The 20528-nt window shown below is 37.4% G+C and overlaps 1 protein-coding gene across 1 annotated transcript in view; it reads left to right on the top strand.

The window, feature by feature from the left end:
* Positions 1–19060, top strand: part of LOC107723650 (collagen alpha-3(VI) chain-like) — a gene marked incomplete at its 5' end in the record, with an annotated part of 24727 nt that extends 5667 nt beyond the window's left edge. The window contains 42 exons of the mRNA XM_016532358.1: positions 951–1568; positions 1740–2345; positions 2471–3085; positions 3188–3522; positions 3650–3728; positions 3919–4064; positions 4179–4271; positions 4377–4430; positions 4954–5025; positions 5117–5143; positions 5261–5305; positions 5401–5454; positions 5550–5612; positions 5734–5799; positions 6221–6274; positions 6594–6629; positions 6782–6844; positions 7073–7135; positions 7361–7423; positions 7728–7790; positions 8016–8066; positions 8590–8625; positions 8765–8827; positions 8909–8971; positions 9295–9327; positions 9427–9463; positions 9594–9605; positions 9719–10212; positions 10828–10930; positions 11069–11770; positions 11884–11986; positions 12157–12209; positions 12305–12565; positions 13242–13322; positions 13544–13624; positions 13918–13998; positions 14195–14275; positions 14492–14566; positions 16290–16475; positions 16934–16996; positions 18055–18243; positions 18327–19060. Of these exons, the coding sequence (XP_016387844.1) occupies positions 951–1568; positions 1740–2345; positions 2471–3085; positions 3188–3522; positions 3650–3728; positions 3919–4064; positions 4179–4271; positions 4377–4430; positions 4954–5025; positions 5117–5143; positions 5261–5305; positions 5401–5454; positions 5550–5612; positions 5734–5799; positions 6221–6274; positions 6594–6629; positions 6782–6844; positions 7073–7135; positions 7361–7423; positions 7728–7790; positions 8016–8066; positions 8590–8625; positions 8765–8827; positions 8909–8971; positions 9295–9327; positions 9427–9463; positions 9594–9605; positions 9719–10212; positions 10828–10930; positions 11069–11770; positions 11884–11986; positions 12157–12209; positions 12305–12565; positions 13242–13322; positions 13544–13624; positions 13918–13998; positions 14195–14275; positions 14492–14566; positions 16290–16475; positions 16934–16996; positions 18055–18243; positions 18327–18367 (6104 nt within the window). The remainder of the gene's footprint in view (positions 1–950; positions 1569–1739; positions 2346–2470; positions 3086–3187; positions 3523–3649; positions 3729–3918; positions 4065–4178; positions 4272–4376; positions 4431–4953; positions 5026–5116; positions 5144–5260; positions 5306–5400; positions 5455–5549; positions 5613–5733; positions 5800–6220; positions 6275–6593; positions 6630–6781; positions 6845–7072; positions 7136–7360; positions 7424–7727; positions 7791–8015; positions 8067–8589; positions 8626–8764; positions 8828–8908; positions 8972–9294; positions 9328–9426; positions 9464–9593; positions 9606–9718; positions 10213–10827; positions 10931–11068; positions 11771–11883; positions 11987–12156; positions 12210–12304; positions 12566–13241; positions 13323–13543; positions 13625–13917; positions 13999–14194; positions 14276–14491; positions 14567–16289; positions 16476–16933; positions 16997–18054; positions 18244–18326) is intronic.
* Between the last annotated feature and the right edge of the window lie 1468 nt (positions 19061–20528).

Below are 20528 nucleotides of genomic sequence, written 5' to 3'. Positions count from 1 at the left end.
CCGCTAGTGAGCGATGCCTCGTGGTACCATCACAGAGAGGCTCAAAATCACTTTCCAGAACATTCTCGTTCACCATTCCTGGCTGGTGGAATGATCTTCCCACCTCTATCCGGAATGCTGGATCCCTGACAATTTTCAAGCGACAGCTGAAAACTCATCTCTTTCGACACTACTTGACTTCATCCTAAATTTAAAAAAAAAACTTTGCCTTTCTCTTTATGTATTCCTACTTATTTGAACAAATGCCTGAAACTTGGTATTATGAGCACTTCCTGTGTCTGCCTCTTTAAGAAAAATCGCTTTATGTATTGCCCAAGTGTAAGTCGCTTTGGATAAAAGCGTCTGCAAAATGTCTAAATGTAAACGTAAATGTAAATGCAATGGACTGTGGCTAAAAAGACAACATTAAGTATGGTCAGCTTCTCCATCAGCTTTTGTTTTTAAGGCATTCTTGACTCAGCAGCAAAACACCGCACTCATGGTGGGACACACTGAACAGCCAGACCTGCTGCAATGGTCAAAGGCACACAACAATTAAAATAGCACAAACAGTTAAAGTTCTTAACACTGTGTCCTTAACACAGTACTCATGACAAGATGCACTAAAATAATTGGACAAAGATACCAATCTAACTCATATTTACATTTAAATTTACAACATAGGATATTAATAGAACAAGTGCTTACATCATCTCATCAAGTGTAAAACAACTCAGAGCAGCAAAACATCATCAGTTGTTCAGTAAAGTCCTTTTTTAAACTAATTGAATAGTGTATACCTGACATTTCATAGAACTAAGAATTGAGAATTTTGTATAACATTTGCACCACTGTTTGTGAATCCTGAGGTCAGACTGTCACGTACATTTGTGTATTAATTAAGATCTATTTATTATTGTTATATATTTATTTTTTATGTAAAATTTTCATCTCTTTATTTCAAAACATAGAGACTGTAATTCCAGTGCCAGTACCTCGTGGAGATAAAAGGGATGTTGTTTTCCTTATTGATGGCACAACAAAGATGCGGAGTGAGTTCCCTGCCATAAGAGACATGGTTCAGCGAGTGGTGGAGAAGTTAGATGTGGGTCTCGACAATGTGAGAGTTTCAGTTGTGCAGTACAGTGATGATCCCAAACTGGAGTTTCTTCTCAATGAGCACTCCACCAAGGAGGAAGTTCGCCAGGCAATACGAAGAATGAGAAGCAAAGGTGGCAATCAGCTTAACACTGGCCAAGCTCTGGAATACGTTTCAAAGAACATCTATCAAAGATCAGCCGGAAGTCGTGTAGAAGAGGGTGTGCCCCAGTTTCTCATCTTGGTAACTGGAGGAAAGTCAAATGATGATGTGTCTGGCCCTGCTAACCAACTGAAGTCAAGCCGCATTGCTCCCATAGCAGTTGGAGCACATAATGCTGATGAAGAGGAGCTAAAATTAATTTCCTTTAGTCCAGAACTAACATACACCATTAGAGACTTCCAGCAACTTCCAAGAGTGGAGCAACAGCTTTTAACCAAAGTCAGTACCATGACCAGAGATGAAATTTCGGCCCCCCCTACGCCTAGAGGTATACCACTTTTTCTGCTTGTGTTAAAACCATTTTTTCAGGTTAATCCACATTAGCAGAGCATTTGATGCCAAATTTAGTCATGTCATGTTTACTTTTACACACGCACATAGCTTTAATAGATTATGCAGAAATTTATTAGTAAATGTATTCATTTTTGTTTCTTATCAGTCCCACTCAGTCTTGGAAGAAAGGACATCATCTTCCTCATTGATGGCTCTGATAGTGTTGGACAAAGCGGTGTTGCTCACATTCGTGACTTTATCTTGAAAGTGGTTGATCAGCTTGATGTACAACCTGACCAAGTCCGTGTGGCTCTTGTGCAGTATGGTGAAAGGCCTAAAACGGAATTCTCTTTGAACTCTCATGACAACAAGCAATCTGTCATCTCTGCAATTAAGAGATTGCGTCATATGGGTGGACGCGGTGCTGATCTAGCTGAGGCGATAAAGTTTGTCATTCGAAACGAGCTCCAGGCATCTGCTGGGGTACGTCTAAACCAGGCTTCCCAGCATTTAGTTGTGCTAACTGGTGGAAGATCAACCTCCGATGTATCTACTTATGGCCCACTTCTCAAAGGCTCTCGCGTCAATTGTATAGGAATTGGTGCAGAAAATGCAGACCCAGGACAGCTGGCACAGATTACTACCACTGCTGATGACGTCCTGCAGGTGGCTGCTTTCCCAAATCTTCCGAACATACAGAGCAAGTTTATAGCCAGACTTAATGGAACAATTACAGAGGAGACTCCCACTCCCACTCCCACTGACGAGCTAGGTAGGTAGAGCTTTAATGTCATTGTTATGTTAGACATTCTTTACATAATGGGTATATAATAATAGGCCATAAATGTTAGTTTGTTCATTTATTTAGCCTGTTTTATTTTCTCTGATTTCCCCTAGATCCTGGGCTCCCACAAGCCAAGGCTGCTGACATTGTGTTTTTGGTTGATGGATCAATAAATCTTGGCAGGGACAATTTTAAAGAGGTCATGGAATTCATTCTTAATTTAATTGACCTTTTCTTCACTGAGAGAGACAATCTTCAGATTGGTCTAGCACATTATGCTACAGATGTGACCGATGTATTCTACCTCAATACTTACAAAAATAAGGATGACATTATTAATGCCATAACTCGAGCCGAGTACAAGGGAGGTCGGGAAATTAAAACAGGCAATGCCATTCGCCATGTTCAGAAAACACAATTTGTCAAAGAAAGAGGCAGTCGGAAGGATGCGGGAATTCCACAGATCCTGATGGTAGTCACTGGTGGACGGTCAAGGGATGACAGCAAATCAGCGGCACTAGCTCTCAAAGACAGTGGTGTGCGCATCTATGCTGTTGGGGTGGGTGATATTGAGGATGAGCTCAATAATTTGGGCAGTGAAGCTACTACAGTGGCCCGAGCCAGCACCTTCCAAGAACTCTCTGAACTGAATGAGCAGATTTTGGAAACACTGGATGATGAGGTGAAAGGAATAGGACTGTGCACTGGAGTAAAGGTTACCACAAGAGGTTTGGTTTTTAAGGTTTTTTATCAAGTGAAAGTACATTTTAAGTGTTCTAAACAGAGGTTTACTCTCAATTTGTATTAATTCTTAATTCTGTTTCTGGCAGAATGCAAGTTGGATGTACTTGTGGGGTTTGATGTGGCTGCACAGAACATCTTTGCTGCTCAGAAAACATTAGAGACGAAGGTGGCTACTATTCTCCAACGCATTACCCAGATGCAGCCCATCAGCTGCACTTCTGGCCAGGTTCCCTTAATACAAGTGGGCATGCTAGCAATGGACTCTGCCTCTGAACCAGTTCAACTGGACTTCACCAACAGATACACAGAGCTTATTGAGCCCTTCAAGGCCCTCCGAAACCGTGGACCTTTTGTTCTAAATGGTGCCACAATCAAAGCTTATGCTGATAGATTCAAGAGTCAGCCTTCAGATAGTGTCAAGGTACATCCTTTTCATTCAGGGCAAATTTTAAAATCTAACCATATTGTATGTACGGAATATCTCTGTATATTTATAAACAATTATTTGTACTAAAAATGAAATTAATTGCTGTTTTACACCCATAAAGGTTGTGATCCACTTAACTGATGGATTAGATGCCCAGTATAACATCCTGAAAGAGCGAGTTGAACTGATGCGTTCAGCTGGTAAGAGTAATCGTGATTATAGATATGAAAATGTCTGATGAATTTCATTACTTCACACTCAAATATCGATAGGTTGTATGTTCGGTTTCTTTATTTCTCTACTCACCAATACTTATGTTTGTTGTTGATGATGATTTAGACATCTCACAACATGTTACCACAAACATTTTAATATTTGTTTTTTCTTAAGGTGTCAGTAGTTTCATTCTTGTTGCCCTGGAGAGAGTGCCACGATTTGAGGATGCAGTTCTCTTGGAATTTGGCCGTGGATTTAGGTACACACGACCTCTGCGTGTCAACCTCATGGACTTGGATTATGAACTTCTGGAAGAACTGGTGAGAACTGTTTTAATTGCTCAGTCAAATAAGCTCACTAAGGGATGGCCTACTACAATGAAAAAGACAGTTGAATATGTTTGTCTAATATTATTTTGGTTGTCTCTTTTTAAGGATAACATTGCTGAGCGGGAATGCTGTTCTGTTCCATGCAAGTGTAATGGCCAGAGAGGGGACAGAGGAGCTGTTGGTGTTCCTGGATCAAAGGTCAAATTCATTCTTCGAAAAACAACATATTTTATACTACAACACAGATAAAAAAAATATTAAATTTATCAGTGTTTGCTCATGTCAATGTTTTATTGCCTATAGGGTCAATCTGGTGGTCAAGGCTTGAGAGGACATCCTGGTGATGAAGGTGGTCCGGTAAGCATGTATTAATTATCTACTATGAATATATATAAAGATTTAAAAGGCATATTTTTTCATTCAGATTTGTCTGGGATTCATCATCTACCTTCTCAATAGTTTGTAATTGCCCACTTTCTCACTACGCATAAAGTTACATTGATTTTCCAGCATGCACTAATAAATGGACAGATCCTATACATACCTTTGCACATACATATACATACCTTTACCAGTGTTGCGGTAACGTGTTACGGAATGCATGTTACATAATCAGATGTGTTAGTTTATGAATTTAAACCACAACACTGGAGTTTCTTTTCTATTTATTTTAATGTTTTTGCTCACAAATACAATACAATTCTCTCCCTACCCCATGTCAATCATCAACATAAGAATTCATCATGAACAACCTGTAACTTTGCTGTTGTCATTAAATCAGTGTGTATCTTTTAGTTAGATGGCAACATTTTGACAAAATGCAACATTTGTGTATGTGGCATGTTGTTTCTCATGATTGCGATAATCCATATTTTCTCAGGGAGAGAGAGGTCCACCTGGTGTAAATGGAACTCAAGGATTCCAAGGATGTCCAGGTCAAAGAGGTGTTAAAGTAAGTTGAACTAAATTTCACTTAAGGCAGCACATTATGGTTAAAATATATTACGTGACTAATCCAATGTATTTGTTTTACTTTTATTTAGGGATCTCGAGGATACAATGGTGAAAAGGTAAGAACTCCTTATATATAACACTTTTGTAATCATGTCATAGTAAATAATAATATATTACCATGATTAACATTAACATAAGAATATGTTTAATTGATAGCATTTGTTTTGTTTTAGGGTGAAATTGGAGAGATTGGTTTAGATGGAATCAATGGAGAGGAGGTCGGCTATTTTTGATTTTGTTATTAGTAATCAGTTGTACAATAGTTTGTACAAATCTTTGTGTATGCCAATTAAAATCTGTTGTTGTCTTTCAGGGAACAAGTGGCATTGCTGGCCCTCCAGGAGATAGAGGAAACCCTGGCCAAAGGGTAAGTCATGTAGAATCTAGTTGTGGGTAGGGTCATGAGGAATATATTCAAAATAAATAAATATGGTTTATCTGATCTTTTTGGTGTGTTTCTAGGGACCTAAAGGGGCCAAAGGCCAGGCAGGAGATGTTGGTCAGACTGGAATCCGTGGTGATCCCGTATGTATTTTATACATAGTCATATATGTCTGCTCTCTTATTTACTCAAGGATTTGACTTAATTTAGAATGAGTATATCTTCCTTCAATAAGTAAGTTTGATGCTGTTGTTGTTGTTTTAGGGCATCCCAGGAAGAGACAACAACCAGAGGGGACCAAAAGGTGATCCAGGCGATGCTGGCCCACCGGTATGGTCCATTCTTTTATTTTTTTCAACATTGTTAATACTGTATGTCATTCTGGTAGATTCTTCCATTTATTTGATTGTGTCTGGTCAGGAGTGTAGCACGTTCACGCATCAATATTGTAAAGTACCAAGCTTCATATCAAGCTTCGTTTATAGTTCTGCACTATAATCTAATTAATAATCATAGAAGTTGTTTTAATAATTATTTCTCATTTGATTAAACTATTATTTCTCATTACAAGTCATTTTAGTCTCTGGTCATGGTCATGGTCAAACTTTAAGACTTGGCCAAGCTTTACATATAGTAGTAGTAATTGCTGCACATTTTGTTAGTGTTTCCTATTAAATGTGTGTTTGTGTCTATGTGAATAAAATCCACAACTGTAATGCATTTTTGAAGTTCACTGAAGTGTTTTCTTTAGGGAGAGCCAGGAGTGGACGGAAATAAAGGAGGACCTGGTGAACCAGGCAGACGGGTATGCTTCCTCGACCAAAGAGAATGTCTTTTCTAACTTACACAGCAGTACTGAATAGGCTAAGATCCTTTCAATCAGTTCATAAATAATCTCTTAAAAACCCAAAACAGCTCAATCAAATGTTTAGAATCTAAAGAGTTAAAAGAAAACTGTTATGAGATAAGAAGAAATTTCTAAATTAGCTTTGACAGCTATTCAGATTAGTACTTATATCAATTTTATGCTATGTTGTCTATGGCAATACATTATTTGAAATGTTATATGTAAGTGACAGATGTTTTGTTCATAATCTTATTCACCTTCTCCTCTTTTGAAAAAGGGCCCTGATGGTAGAAGGGGGCCTCCTGGTCAAGCGGTGAGTACACATATAAACTATTTCATGACAAGGGACATGAACATTATTTTAACACTCTCACAGAGATTCATCAAGAGCTGTTGTTTATGAGTTAAATAGTTTTTTTGGTGAATTTTTTGAATTATTTATCAAAGGTCCTGTTGCATTTTTAGGGTGCTCCTGGAAGGGCAGGAAGTGATGGTTTACCAGGAGAGACAGGAATTGGAGGATCTCGGGTAAATTAATCGGCTGTAAAAAATAAAAATAAAAGTTGTGCAAAACAAAAGACAGATGTTGTATAAGCATACATAATGGTTTAATCTCGTTTACAGTCTGGTTACATTTATTTATTATGTATGTTCAAATATGCACACCTGCCTTGAAATAAAATGTTCAATGTTATTATCAAAGAGAAAATATATATTATATGTAATATGAATATTGTATAAATGTATTTGATTCAGGGTGCCGCTGGACCAATTGGAGCACCTGGTATAAGAGGAGAGGATGGAAACCCTGGTCCAAGGGTAAAATATGTTTAATAAGCATGTTCTTTTTCTTGTTTTATATGCTTCTAAAAGGATGATTGTATCAATAATAATGACCATTTGTGTGCAGACAAAATGTTTAATACCGCACACACACAAAAAATACCATTTGGGGTTTATTACTTATTAAAAGAAAATATATATATATACAGTATATCCTGGTTTCTATGAGAAAAGCTTTCATCTTATTTTATATATTTTTAGGGGCCAGGAGGACTGCCAGGAACTGCTGGAGAAAAGGGTAGAAGAGGTGCCCTTGGCCGGAAGGTACTGGTTATCTTTAACAACATTTAGCAATTAATTGCAAGGCAGTTGCACTCTCATGTTCCAGTTACCATTGGCAAACTTAAGAAATGTTTTAAAGAAAACATCTCAGTGTCAACTGAAAGCAAAGCTTCTGGGGAGTTTGTATTTGTACAGTTTGGGAAGAGGAAATTAACTTACATTTTTGTTTCAATGCATTAGTGTGAGAATTAGGGTGCTCTTTCAGCTGCTAAATATATGACCATTGCACCTTTTATACATTATTATTTAAAAAATTATGATTCACTTTTTCTCATTCACTCTAAAGGGTGAACCAGGGGAGCCAGGACCTAAGGGTGTCGTTGGACCCCTGGGACCCCGTGGGGAGCCTGTAAGTGAGAAGTCACAGTCTTCACCAGTCATACCAAATACATTTCATACATTGTAATGTTAATAACCATCAGCATTATTATATAAAACATTCACAAATAGATTGAATAATTATAAACATTACTTCCATATTAAAACATATAGCACATTGCTCATTTATCAGATCAATCTACTGTATATCAGCAGTTTAGCCTAGATCAAACTAAGGAGTTTCCTATGTATACAGGGTGAAGATGGACGAGATGGTTTTGGTATACCTGGTCCCAAAGGACGAAAGGTGAGTGTGTGTGTGTGTGTGGAAAGGGTTTAAACAATGTTTTTTGTGCTTTTTCAATTAATCATATAGAATTGTTGCACATGCACCTGTGGAACATCCCAGAGTTTACATGCAGTAGGCAATTAAAGTCACAGTCACAAAAACTTAAAACATTATAGAGACCTGCCCAGGGTCCCTGCTCACGTGATTGAAAATGCAGTAGTCCTGCTGAAGGGAGGCGTGAGGACTGCAGATAAACTGAGCAATGGAAAGAGTAATACTCAGCATTGTCCTTAATGTAAGATACCTAAGACAGTGCTACTGGGAGGCTCATTATTGCATTTCTGATCATCAAATATCTGTGAAACTTGTTCAGTTTATGTCTCAGTTGTTGTAGTTTTTTACGTTCATACAAATGACATTACACATTTTTAAGAAACTTGCTATATATGTGCAAACTATATATATATATATATATATATATATGCATATATATTCTCAAAAACGTGTATTTTACACTGAACACTCTTTAATGTTATTTTAGGGTGATGAAGGTTTCCCTGGTTTCCCTGGTCCAAAGGTGAGAGATTACTGAAGTTGTCTGCTCCTTTGAATGTTTTACAGTATATACAGTAGTACTTATACTAATGCACTCCCTTTAAATTCTGCTGTGCAAAACAATGAATGTAACTAAATGTTAAATCTGAATTGATTCAAAGGGTGAAGCAGGTGACCCTGGATCAAAGGGAGGACCTGGACCTAGAGGAAACAATGGCCAGAGAGTGAGTAATGTTGATGGAACTATTTTTAAGTGGGTCATTATGTCCATACTGCTGGTAATCACTAATAAAATGTTTGTGTAGGGTACCTCAGGGGAACCTGGTGGACCTGGACAAAAGGGAGATATTGGATACCCAGGGCCCTATGTAAGCACCATACTTTAATATAATACTGCTTTAAAAGAAGCTTTAAAAATAAAAATACAAAAATTGTCAGGAATTTTGACTTTGAATTAACAAGGTGACTAAGTTGAGGAATGACTAGGGATGTTCTTTCTTACAAAGTGTACAATTCTCTCTTCAAGTCATAAGCTTTGATTTACTCAAGCTGTTAAATTTTATTATTATTTTAAACTAGTGACAGACATTAGTTTGGCGCACACAAATGCTCAGTGGAATAAATCCAGATTGTTCTACCCAGCTGTGTTCAGCTGTTGAGAAAGTGTTTTTTTTTCTGTTGTCAAAAACAGGGTCTAAAAGGATCCAGAGGAACTGGTCCAGTGGTATGTACTTTTTCCTTTCTTTCACTGTATAAGTGGCTTTATTGTTTAGTACTGCTTACATGCTTGGAACATTAATGCCAAATATTCTTGTCCTCACAGCAATGTGATCTGGTCAAGAAAATTAGGGATAACTGTCGTAAGTATAGTGATTGTACAGTGTCTAATTATGCTGTCTTTCTTATAGTTTGAGTTATACCTTTATATACCTTCTAATAGTTATACTTTTACATTTTGAAATCTTTCTCTATTTGTTTCTCTTTTTTTAGCCTGCTGCTATGGTAAGTGAATAGTGAACAATCTCTTCTGCATTTGCACTGTAGTGTTAGGGTCACATTTTAAAGCATTCATTGCATAAAACTGTACCTCAGCTTTTGAGTTTCTAATTCTTCAGGTGCTCAGGAATGTCCCCTATACCCTACTGAGTTGGCCTTTGCCCTGGATGCATCAGATGGTGTATCACGCTCTGCTTTCAACAACATGCGTGACACTGTTCTCCGCCTGGTCAGTGACATCACTATTGCTGAGAGCAACTGTCCCCGAGGTGCCCGTGTTGCTCTAGCACTTTACAACAATGAGGTGACTACTGAGCTCCGCTTTGCAGATACCCAGAAGAAGCGATCACTTGTTGAGCGAGTTCAAGGCCTCCAGACTCAGCAGACCCGTAAGCAGCGCAGCTTGGAGACAGCCATGAACTTCGTTGCACAGAACACATTCAAGAGAGTTCGCAGTGGGTTCCTTGTGCGCAAGGTTGCTGTTTTCTTTGTCAACGGCCCTGTTACAGTCGCTCAAGAATTCAGTGCCGCTGCTTTGCGCCTCTACGATGCAGGAATTTCCTCTGTATTCCTTCTTAACCGTGAAGATCGCCAACTCACAAGAGCCTTGCAGGTAGGGGCAGTAGAAGGGCAAGTGTTGTAATTTGTGTCTGTAAGAATAAGTACTTTTTTTCATTTGCATTAGTGTTGGTAAAGGTTTTTATTCATGTAGTATGCTTCCTCACTCGTCTGTGGTTTCATCAGCTGTCCTTTGTCCTTACACATCAGAATCCTGTTTAGAATGTCGACTCATGACAGTAGTTGATCCTCAGAAAACAACTTGTAACAGTAGTTGTTTCATTGCCCCAGTATATAGGCTTGAACTCTTTGCACTGAACTGCATGTATAGTATTGTACCTTAATGCTTAGTTGGGCTTAAACTAAAAATGTCAGGTCATATGCACAGCAACTGTGATTTTGAATAATGCGTTAAGTAACTTCACGCCTTCATTGAGGTAACGTCCAAATCGATTTGCAGCTTACATACATTTGCAGTGTTTGAAGTTAAATGGGGGGAAATGTCAATCACTTGGACAAATTATCTGTAACTCTACACAAACTCTATCTGACAGGATTAATTAGTGTTGTAGTGAATCAGAAGTAAATTAAGTAAAAACCTGACACAGCCAATTGCATTTGGCATAAAAGAAAGCATACCATTAAGCATGTTACATTTACTCTGTTTCAGCTTAACAACACTGCTTTAGCCCAAACTATCGTCCTACCCTCACCTGGAAGTGCTGAATACAACAATGTCATCAAAAAGATCATGACCTGCCATATCTGCCTGGGTAAAACTGTGTTATCATGCACAACAGAGTTCAACAAACAAGAAAAGCCACCAAACTTTTTAAAACTGCAAAACAGTAGCAACAGAGAAAGTTCGAATGTCATTTTTTTTCTTTAACTTTTTTTTTTTTTTTTTTCAGATTTCTGTGCCCCGGATGAGATGTGTAATTATGTCCCACATCGTGGAGCCCGGGACCGGAGGGATCCCACCACTGACTTGGACATCGACATGGTCTTTGTTCTTGATAGTTCAGAGAGCACCTGGCCCTCAGTCTTCACAGAGATAAAGCAATATGTGTCTCTAATGATAGAACAGCTAGAGATGTCCCCTGAGCCAGCCAACACTACCCATCATGCTCGAGTAGCACTTGTTCAGCATGCACCTTATGAATACTTGCACAATGGCAGTGGCATGCCCATCAGCGTGACCTTTGGTTTGACAGATCACAAGTCACCAAACAGTGTTCGAAGCTTTCTACTGGATAAGGTGCACCAGCTTGAAGGAGGACGGGCCCTTGCAGATGCTCTTGAAGGCACTGTTGAACATGTGTTTGAGAAGGTGCCACATCCCCGCCATTTGAAGGTATTAGTTATTTTGGTGACTGGACCAGTTGAACTGCATGAGGAGAGGATAATAAGGGCTGCCACTGAAGTTAAATGCAAAGGATACTTCATAGTGGTGATGGCAGTTGGAAAGCTGTTCAGTACAGGCGATGTCCGTGTCTTGGCCCAAGTGGCAAGCGAGCCTTCAGATGTATTCTTTAAGAGGGTGGATAGACCTTCAGGCTTCTATGATGACCATATTCAGACATTTGCCAGACTGTTGCCCAAGTACCTTGGCCGTAAGTCAGAGAAGGTTTTTAACATGCTCAAAATATCCATTGATGTATTAGCCTGTCATTTTGTACCAGTACCAAAAACTGTTGTTGACCGTTTCATCGTTTTTTCTGTATAGTTGAAAATGCTTTCTACTTGTCACCTGAAGTCTCTAAGAAGTGTCAGTGGTATCAAAGTGACCAGCCACACAAATTCCCATTCAGTTTGCCAAAAACAGAGGAGTGAGTATATTTATGAGCAATGTGGTCTGTAACCCGCATATGTGCACTTTCGATATTGCTTCTGCAAAGACCGAAAACAATTCACAGACATTATGAGTTGCTAAATAATTTAATTCACATTAATACTGAGTTAATACATTGTGTGAATGTTGCTATGGTGTCTTTTCCAGGAAACACCAAAAGCATCATGGACAGCAGGAGGTTCATGACAGAAAACATAAAGGTACTGACAGTATGCACCGTAGGTTGTGGGTATTTGTTTATAGAGAAATGTTTGGGGTTGAATTCTGGTCACGTTGTGTGTATGTTGGTGTCCAGAAACAGGTATGGAGAAAATGCATCTGGTTAACGTCACCTCCAGCGGATTCTCCCTGCAGTGGTTGAGTGGCGATTCAAAGGCCACACATGAGGTTACTGTGACTCGCCTGAAGGATCATAGTCTGGTGCTGAGGAAAAATGTGACCGGCAGCCATCTCTCCATTTCTGAGTTGGAGGCAGCCGAAACCTATCATGTAGTGGTCAATACTCACAGTGTCAATGGTCATGTTGCCAGCACCTACAAAGGCATTGTTCCCACAAGTAAGCTCATGTGTTTTCACATAAATAAATAAATTCTGTCATCTACTTCATTATGAAGCAGTATGATTTTTATGTATTTCAGTGGAACACACAACTAGTTATTTAGCAGAATGTGCATAGTGTTCTTTTGCATACATTGATTCATTTAGACTTAATTTAAATTGCTATATGGAACTTTGCTGCAGATTAAGTGTGGTACATTTTTGATAGATGATACAAGAGCTTCCTCATCTGCATTCAGCAGAAAACACAGTGCACTTAACTCCACAAAAGGAAAAGAACTAGGCTTAAACCTTATTTGGTTAGTGAAGGAGATTTGTGCCCTGTTCTGGAAGACAAGATTTTCAGTGAATAGCAATTTACGACCTGTTTCTTACAAAGGTTTTGGGTAGCTTAGGCTTGTAGACTGCAAATCATATGGACTACTTCTTTTTTCTTCTTTTTGAAGCTGGCCGGCCCTAGTTCTTATTTTCTAGTGCAAAAAAGCAGACTGGATGTCCTGCTAAAAAGCACATTTCATGTTCCCTGATCATTAAAATGTGATAATTTCAACATCAATTAAGTGAATCGATTACATAATTTTATTTATTTATTTATTCATTTTCACAAACTGTTCTTTTAATGTTGGCCAGTGCAGGATGGCATTAACTTTATATTCATTCTTCATATTCAACAGAATCAGCACATATGAAGGTCCTTACTGTAAGTGACGTGATGGGGATTGTGCCCACTGCACCCTTGAGTAAACCAGAAACAAGTAAGTGACACAGAATTGGCTTCACAGATTATATCAGTTTTTTTTTTTTTTTTGCACATTTGATATACTGTAGTACAACGGAGCTATGTGTTTTTTTTATGACTCTAGCTTCTGTATTGTTACATAAAGGTAGTACAGAATAAGAATGCTTTAAATTTTGCCAGAAAACTATGAGCGTTCTATCTAGATCTAGTCATCCTCAAATGTGTCTTTTTAAACAGAATCAGCAGAACAAAAAATACTTAATGCCAGTAAAATGATGGTGATGATGTCTACTGCACCCTTGAGTAAACCAGAAATTAGTAAGTGACAGAATATATCACCAGGAGACTTTTTAATAAAGCTGTTATATATAATTTATATATAAATTAATAGAAACTAAAATTAATTATCATTAATTTTACAAATTTATTAAAAAATATTTGTATAAATACAAATATTTTAATACATTTTATTAAATATTTACATTTCTCAATAAAAAATGTTTTTGATAGACCTTGTACACCAGTACATAGCTGAGAGTTTGATAAGAATATTGTGACCAAAACCCATGATTTCTGCAGGATCTAGTTAACCTCAGATTTCTTTCGAACAGAATCAGCAGAACAGAAGGTTCTTACTCCAAGAGAGGTGATGGGGATTGCACCCTCTGCACCCTTAAGTAAACCAGAAATTAGTAAGTGACAGAATATATATCACCAGATTTTTTTCAGAATATGGGATAACATGCAAAGCAGAGGAAATACTGTTTTTAATAGACTTTGCTCTCATACGGTACGTAGTTGAGAGTTTGATAAGTAAGAAAGCATTCATGATGACTGAAAACTATGATTTCTGCATAATCTAGTTAACCTCAGATTTCTTTTTAACAGAATCAGAAGAACAGAAGGTTCTTATTCCAAGTGAAGTGATAGGAATTGCACCCTCTGCACCGTCAAGTAAAGCAGACATTAGTAAGTGACAGTATTTGCTCTATAATCTATATAAGCAAGAGGATTTTACTCCAATATAGAGAGAGAGCTTTTGTATTTGGAATCGAAACCAAACAACACTATGAACACATCTAATTCATTCTTAGTGCATTCTCCCAAGTATTAAAGCATTAATGTTGGCTGAAAGCCATGAGGTTTGTGAGATCTAATCAACTGAGATCTGGCCTTTTTGAACAGAAACAGCAGAACAGAAGGCTCCGAGTGAAGCAATGGGGATTGTGTCCTCTGCACCCTTAAGTAAACCAGAAATAAGTAAGTAATGCTAAGGATTAGCAGCAAAAGGATCTTTAGAATTAGCTGATTTTTTTTTTGTGTGTGATTCCAATCCACAAACAAACAGCACATGGATCAGTCCAGTTTTTCATTTACTTGTTTGTGAGCAGACAAGTATTCTATTTTATTCTTTTTGACTTGTTTAACCCATATATGAAAGCAGCATTGTGAGTGCTTTGGGATAAAAAAAAAACATGTTCTTAGAGGTTTCCTGTGTTTTAGAAAAGTCAAAAATCAAATGTCTGCATATACAATATTCTTTGTACTGATTGTTTTAAAGACAAAATAAATACATTTGTAAAGTCAGAGCAGCTAATAAAACTGCATTTTAAAGGGTGTTTTTTTAGAGTTTTGAAGAATCTGTACTGTAAATGAGGATTTCTTAATTCTGTTAGGACAGAGGCCTTTGTCATTGCAAAACAATGAGATCATTGTTTTTATTAGCTGGTAATAGGGAACCCCATTTAATTCAGGGTAGTTTGACTTTTAACATAAATGCATTTACAAAAACTAATAAACTAACCTAAGTTGTATTGAACTAGACATCGTTCGACTTGATAACCCACTAACAAAGTGCAATACTTACTTTGAAAGGGGAAAATGGTTGTTTCACATAAAAGGCAGGTTTACTCTGTAGGGGTTATGAAGCAGAGATTTGTGAAATGGCCCCAGCACAGACACAGTTAATGAGACTGACATCACAGTAATTACCTGCAGATGGCTAATGTATAGCACATAAATCAAATGAACTGGAAAAGGCATATAAAATATAAATGTGTTTCAAAGTAGAGGTCTGCACGGGACTGTTTTTTTAGTCCCGCTCCCGCAAGGTTCTATTCCGCACCCACCCGCTCGCGCTATATATTCACTCTTTGTTCACCCGCTGTCCGCTTCGAATTATTTTCTTCCCGACCCGACCGTTCCCGCTAAATTTAGATCTCGGGTTCCAGAATCTCACATTTAAATTTCCTCTACTGAAAGAAAGAGAGAGCAAACAAGGTCCAGTGACCATTTATTTGGACTGGAAGTGCTGATAATACTAATGAATGCATAGAAACATGATTCCTATTTTATCCAAAGATATGTAAAAACGCAACAATGTCTTTGTAAATAGCAAACTTTGTGTTTTGATGGCCTTTGCAGGTATAACATATAACAAAGTTTTAGCAGTACATAAAGCTTGATTTGAAAATAACACGATTTGCATAATCTTGATTTTAATACAGCGGTTCCACTTTATATTAAGTGGCCTTAACTACTATGTACTTACATTTAAATTATGCAACACAGTAGGAAAAAAAAGTGTCAGAGAAAATAAAAATGTTGTACAAAAATGGTATTTCTTATTTTTATTCGTCTTGTCCGGATACAATTCGTTTAACATTGACAACACAATAGGGAAAAAGTGTAGCAGAGAGAAAAATAAATAAAAATGTAGGTTGTACAAAAATAGATTTGCAATACAATATGAACACAATAAGTACATTGTACTTATTTTTTGATGTAAGTACATAGTAGTTAAGGCCACTTAATATAAAGTGGGACCACTAACCCATTAAAATAATTAGCTAATTCCTCTAAACGAGCTACAGTCACCTAATATTTACTGACTATATGTTCATTTTACTGACAACACTAACTTTGTCTTTCCTCTTTCATGATAAACCCTCTTTGTTCGTCTCCATTTGTTTGCATGTTTCAGTTAACAATCCTATGGACCCATGTTCACTTGACTTTGACACTGGACTGCCATGCAAAGATTACCAAGCTAAGTGGTACTTTGACAGAAAGAATGGATTCTGTACACAGTTCTGGTATGGAGGTTGTGGAGGAAATGACAATAGGTTTGAGACTGAGGCTGATTGCCTCAAACGCTGCATGAAGCCAGGTATGTGCGCCCTTTGACCCCTTGACCCGATCACTGCAGCGATTGATTTGTCCTGTTATTTCTATTTCGAAAACTTCATGATTGAGCCATAAAATTATGAATCATGAATATTTAAAGCGGCGTATACAGTTTGCAGTACTCAAGGTCTTAAATCCCAAAATAAGATGAAACTGAAACAATCTATAGCTACAAAATTAGATCAATTATCAATTAGATGGTTAATTTAAACTAAAGAATTTACAGCACACTAAATGCAGTGCCTTGCTCAATGGTACAGTGATGTATAATGCATGATCCACGTACTAACGCTCCAGCACACAAATATAACCTTTGTTGTATTACTAGCCTATTACTTGGCTACTTGTGGCTTCTACCAAGAACCCGTAAAAGGAAGTACAATAAAATGAAAGATAGGAAAATTCTTAAAAAAAAAACATTTTTTTCCCTGACTACCACAGTGGCTGAACCTAAAGCAAGTGAAGAGCATGTCAAAGCTGTTCTCCCCCCAGCACCAGCTCCAGGTCAGTCCACCGGTACATTAACCTCTAGAAACCTTTTCTTCTGTGTTTTCAACAGTCATGACGTGTTTCAATTCTGTTACAGGACCACTTTCAAAAAAAAAATGCTTTACTGAGAGCAATACATTTTAAATTCAGAATAGATTATTTGTAGTAATGTCAAGTCACCTTTTTTTATATTGGTTTATAAAAATAGAGATTTCAAAGCTGTTTCACAATATTAAACAGGAAAGTAACTGAATCAATGATGCAAACTTTACAAAAGAGGCAAATCCAAATTCTGCTATATAGCAGCTGTATCAAGACAATAGTGTCATTATTCAGCTCCAAGTACGTTCAGTGTTGGTTCAGTTTAACTGTGTGAAGTTAATTTGTTATGAAACAAGTTCAATTTAGCAGTAAGCAGCTACAGTATACTGAAGACAGTACTGTTGTTATTCAGTTCGAATAATGCCTGATGCATGTGCATTAATTGGTTTACACAAGAAACATCCTGTCACGGATAATAATGCGTATCCTTTCTGCTGTCAGTGTTTCTTTGTTTAAATATGGCGCTTATCACATGCTGTGTGGTATCGGCGTTTGGTATCGGGGCATTTTAACGAGTACGAGTACGAGTACAGGAGGCCAGTATCGGGCCCGATACCGATACCAGTATCGGTGCATCCCTAACAAGAAACATCCTGTCACGGATAATAATGCGTAAAATATGGCCCATGTGAAGATCAAGAACTGTTTTCTTGTGAAAGACCTTGGCAAGTCATGTAACTCACTTTCCTTAGTGAACAATACTTTTTAATAATTCCTGGAAATAATTGCGTCTAAATCCTAATGTAAATGTTGTGTTAAGTGAACTGAAAGGTTTATATAGCTGTAGAAAGTTTTAGGGTAAAATATGTGGTTGCAAGAAATCACGATGCAGATGACATAACATATGAAACGCCACTGTCCAGAGATGATAAACCCTGTATGCAGTTATCTAAAAAAAAAGATTTTGCAAATAATTAGATACTCAGTTAAAATTCTGTCATTTTTCTCATCCTCGCTACACCCTCTAACAGCTGCCCTGCGCTCCAGTGTGTATATCTGCAAGCTACCAAAAGAAGAGGGATCCTGTGCTAAATTTGTGCTTAAATGGCATTATGACCCGCTTAGTGGAAACTGTACCCGCTTCTGGTACGGAGGATGCGGAGGGAACCAGAATCGCTTTGATACACAAGATGAGTGTGAGAAGGCTTGTGGAAAAGCAGGTGTGTTTACATTTCAAGGTAATTTTAGTGTAAGGATTGATTGATAAAGAAGGCATTACTTTAACATTGTTTGTTTTTAACAGCACCTGTTAAACGAGGGATCATCGCTGCAGTTAACACATAGGAATTAATGAAGACTGTAAGCTAACCGCTGACAACACTCAGAGAATATAGCACCTAAAACAAGAAGCACAGCCACAGCCAAGATGCCTGCACTGGAGCTTGCCAGAGGATTGATCCAAAGAAAACCTTGAAGTAGTATTTTCCACATAAGAAAAAAGCAGAACAAGATTCTTTGTTTCGTGCTGGTGCTACATTCAGTGTTTTTTTTTAATGTTTTTTTTTTTCATGTGTATGTGGGTTTGAATAAAACCCATTGTAAATGTCCTGGGCAATTTTTTTTTTTTAATGTTTTAATCATGTGGTTTGTGGAAATATCTTGCTCAAAACATATCAGTAAATCTTTGTAGTTATGAGACAAGTTCATGACAATTTAGTTTCATTTTAGTACATTTGGCTAAATTACTGCAGTCCTCTTAATACGTTTTTTTTTTTTTAACTGCTTGAGAGGAATAATTTTAATCACTCTTTCTGGTCATACCGCTGGAGATCTCCACTGTCTCTAAAATCTCCAAACAAATGTTATTTTGTTGTTTGATACAATGAACATCATCTGAAACCAAGAAAGTAATTTCTTTAAATAAATATGCATTTTTGCAACCATTGCCTTATACAAAAGTTTTGGTTTCAAAAAGCAATTGGAATGTATTTTTTAAACTGTTGTTTTGGGTTGGTGTTTTTTTTATTTTTTTTACTTTGTATTTCACTTGGAAATGTGCAGATATAAATAAATTAGTCTTTCTATAAAACTTTGATTTTGATTGTGCTTTCTTTTTTACTTTTTGTAATGCATTACAAAAGATTCACGTTTAAAAGTGATTTTACTCTTGCTGTGAATCATGCTGAGAAGAATATCATTTTATGACTCTGATCATTCACACCGAGTTCTGCTGAGAGAACAAGAAATAAATGAACAGATGTGACCTTTGCATGCTCAAAGGAAAGCATAGTGTTTAATTCAGGACATCCTGCATTGGCAGCTTATATTTCAGAGTTACAATAACAAGATTGTCCCTTTCCTTTATCCCGCACGCATACACAACTTGATACATAAGTTCAGAATTTGAAAAATAATATAAAATGAATCAGCTTGTTGAAAGTGAAGGAACCTGTGCATATTAAAAAGAGGTAAGCTTCTGATTTCCTCTGTTCCACCGAGGCTGTACTTTCCTCTCTCTCCTGTGAACAGTTGACTTTTTTATCACACTGGAAATTACCCCAAATCAAGACTGTTTGGGGAGGACAGGCAGCTTCATCAGCAGACGTTTTATAAATCAAGTTCTATGGCAACTAGAGATAACAAACTTTGAGAAACATTTCACTGTGAATTCTATGTGACCCACTTTAGAAAGATTACAATTTCTAACATTTTCATAGTAGCACTTCCTCATAAAACTTTCCAAAACTAGTTCAAGTCTGTCATATTCCTAAAATTAAGTTATTGTAAATAGCTTAAAATGGAAAAGTGTATAATCTCCATCAACAGCTGAGTCAATAATGCATGAATTAACAATTTTTTGTCAATGTCAATCCACACATCTTATAAACACTTTACAAAGCGTCTCTTTCTGATTTGTCATGCACACGTGTTGCATTTATCTCTGCCAGTCTGTTTGTAAATCCATCACACAGCATATACGCATTATCATGTTCAATCCTGAACAATCTGCACATGTCTATGTGGGTTTTGCAGCAGTCCTTGTGGCCCCCTCCCATGCTGAGGTTAACTGTATGAGAAATGCATCAGTGCTTAAGTCATACTAGTGGTTTCCTGCAGAGCTTAATGCCAGATTTATTTCAATGCTATTGCATTTGACCATTTTTAAGATTTTTTTATTCCTGGTTTTATGCAGTGACTCACTGTGATGGCAAGATGACGTTCTCCACATCATCAGTAAATGTCTCGTGTTTCAGTTGCTCTCGCTAATGTACGTTTGGCAGGGGCGGATCTAGAAAATAATTTTTAGGGTGGCAAAGGGGTGGCATGGGGTCTATGAGGGGTGGCAACAGCAAAGCAAACCCCCATGCATAGTTTTGGGGGATTTATTGTCTGACATACAAAGTTGTGTTCACAATTATTGTATTACCATTAAGTAATCATCTATACTGTTTAAAATGAAAAATAAATAACAACATTTCAATATCCATCATGGCACCAAGTCAAT

The sequence above is a fragment of the Sinocyclocheilus rhinocerous genome, unplaced genomic scaffold, assembly GCF_001515625.1.
Source record: "Sinocyclocheilus rhinocerous isolate Xijiao unplaced genomic scaffold, SAMN03320098_v1.1 scaffold755, whole genome shotgun sequence".
Classification (NCBI taxonomy): domain Eukaryota; kingdom Metazoa; phylum Chordata; class Actinopteri; order Cypriniformes; family Cyprinidae; genus Sinocyclocheilus; species Sinocyclocheilus rhinocerous.
Note: the sequence above shows the minus strand (reverse complement) of the source record. Positions and strands in the feature narration are given on the sequence as shown.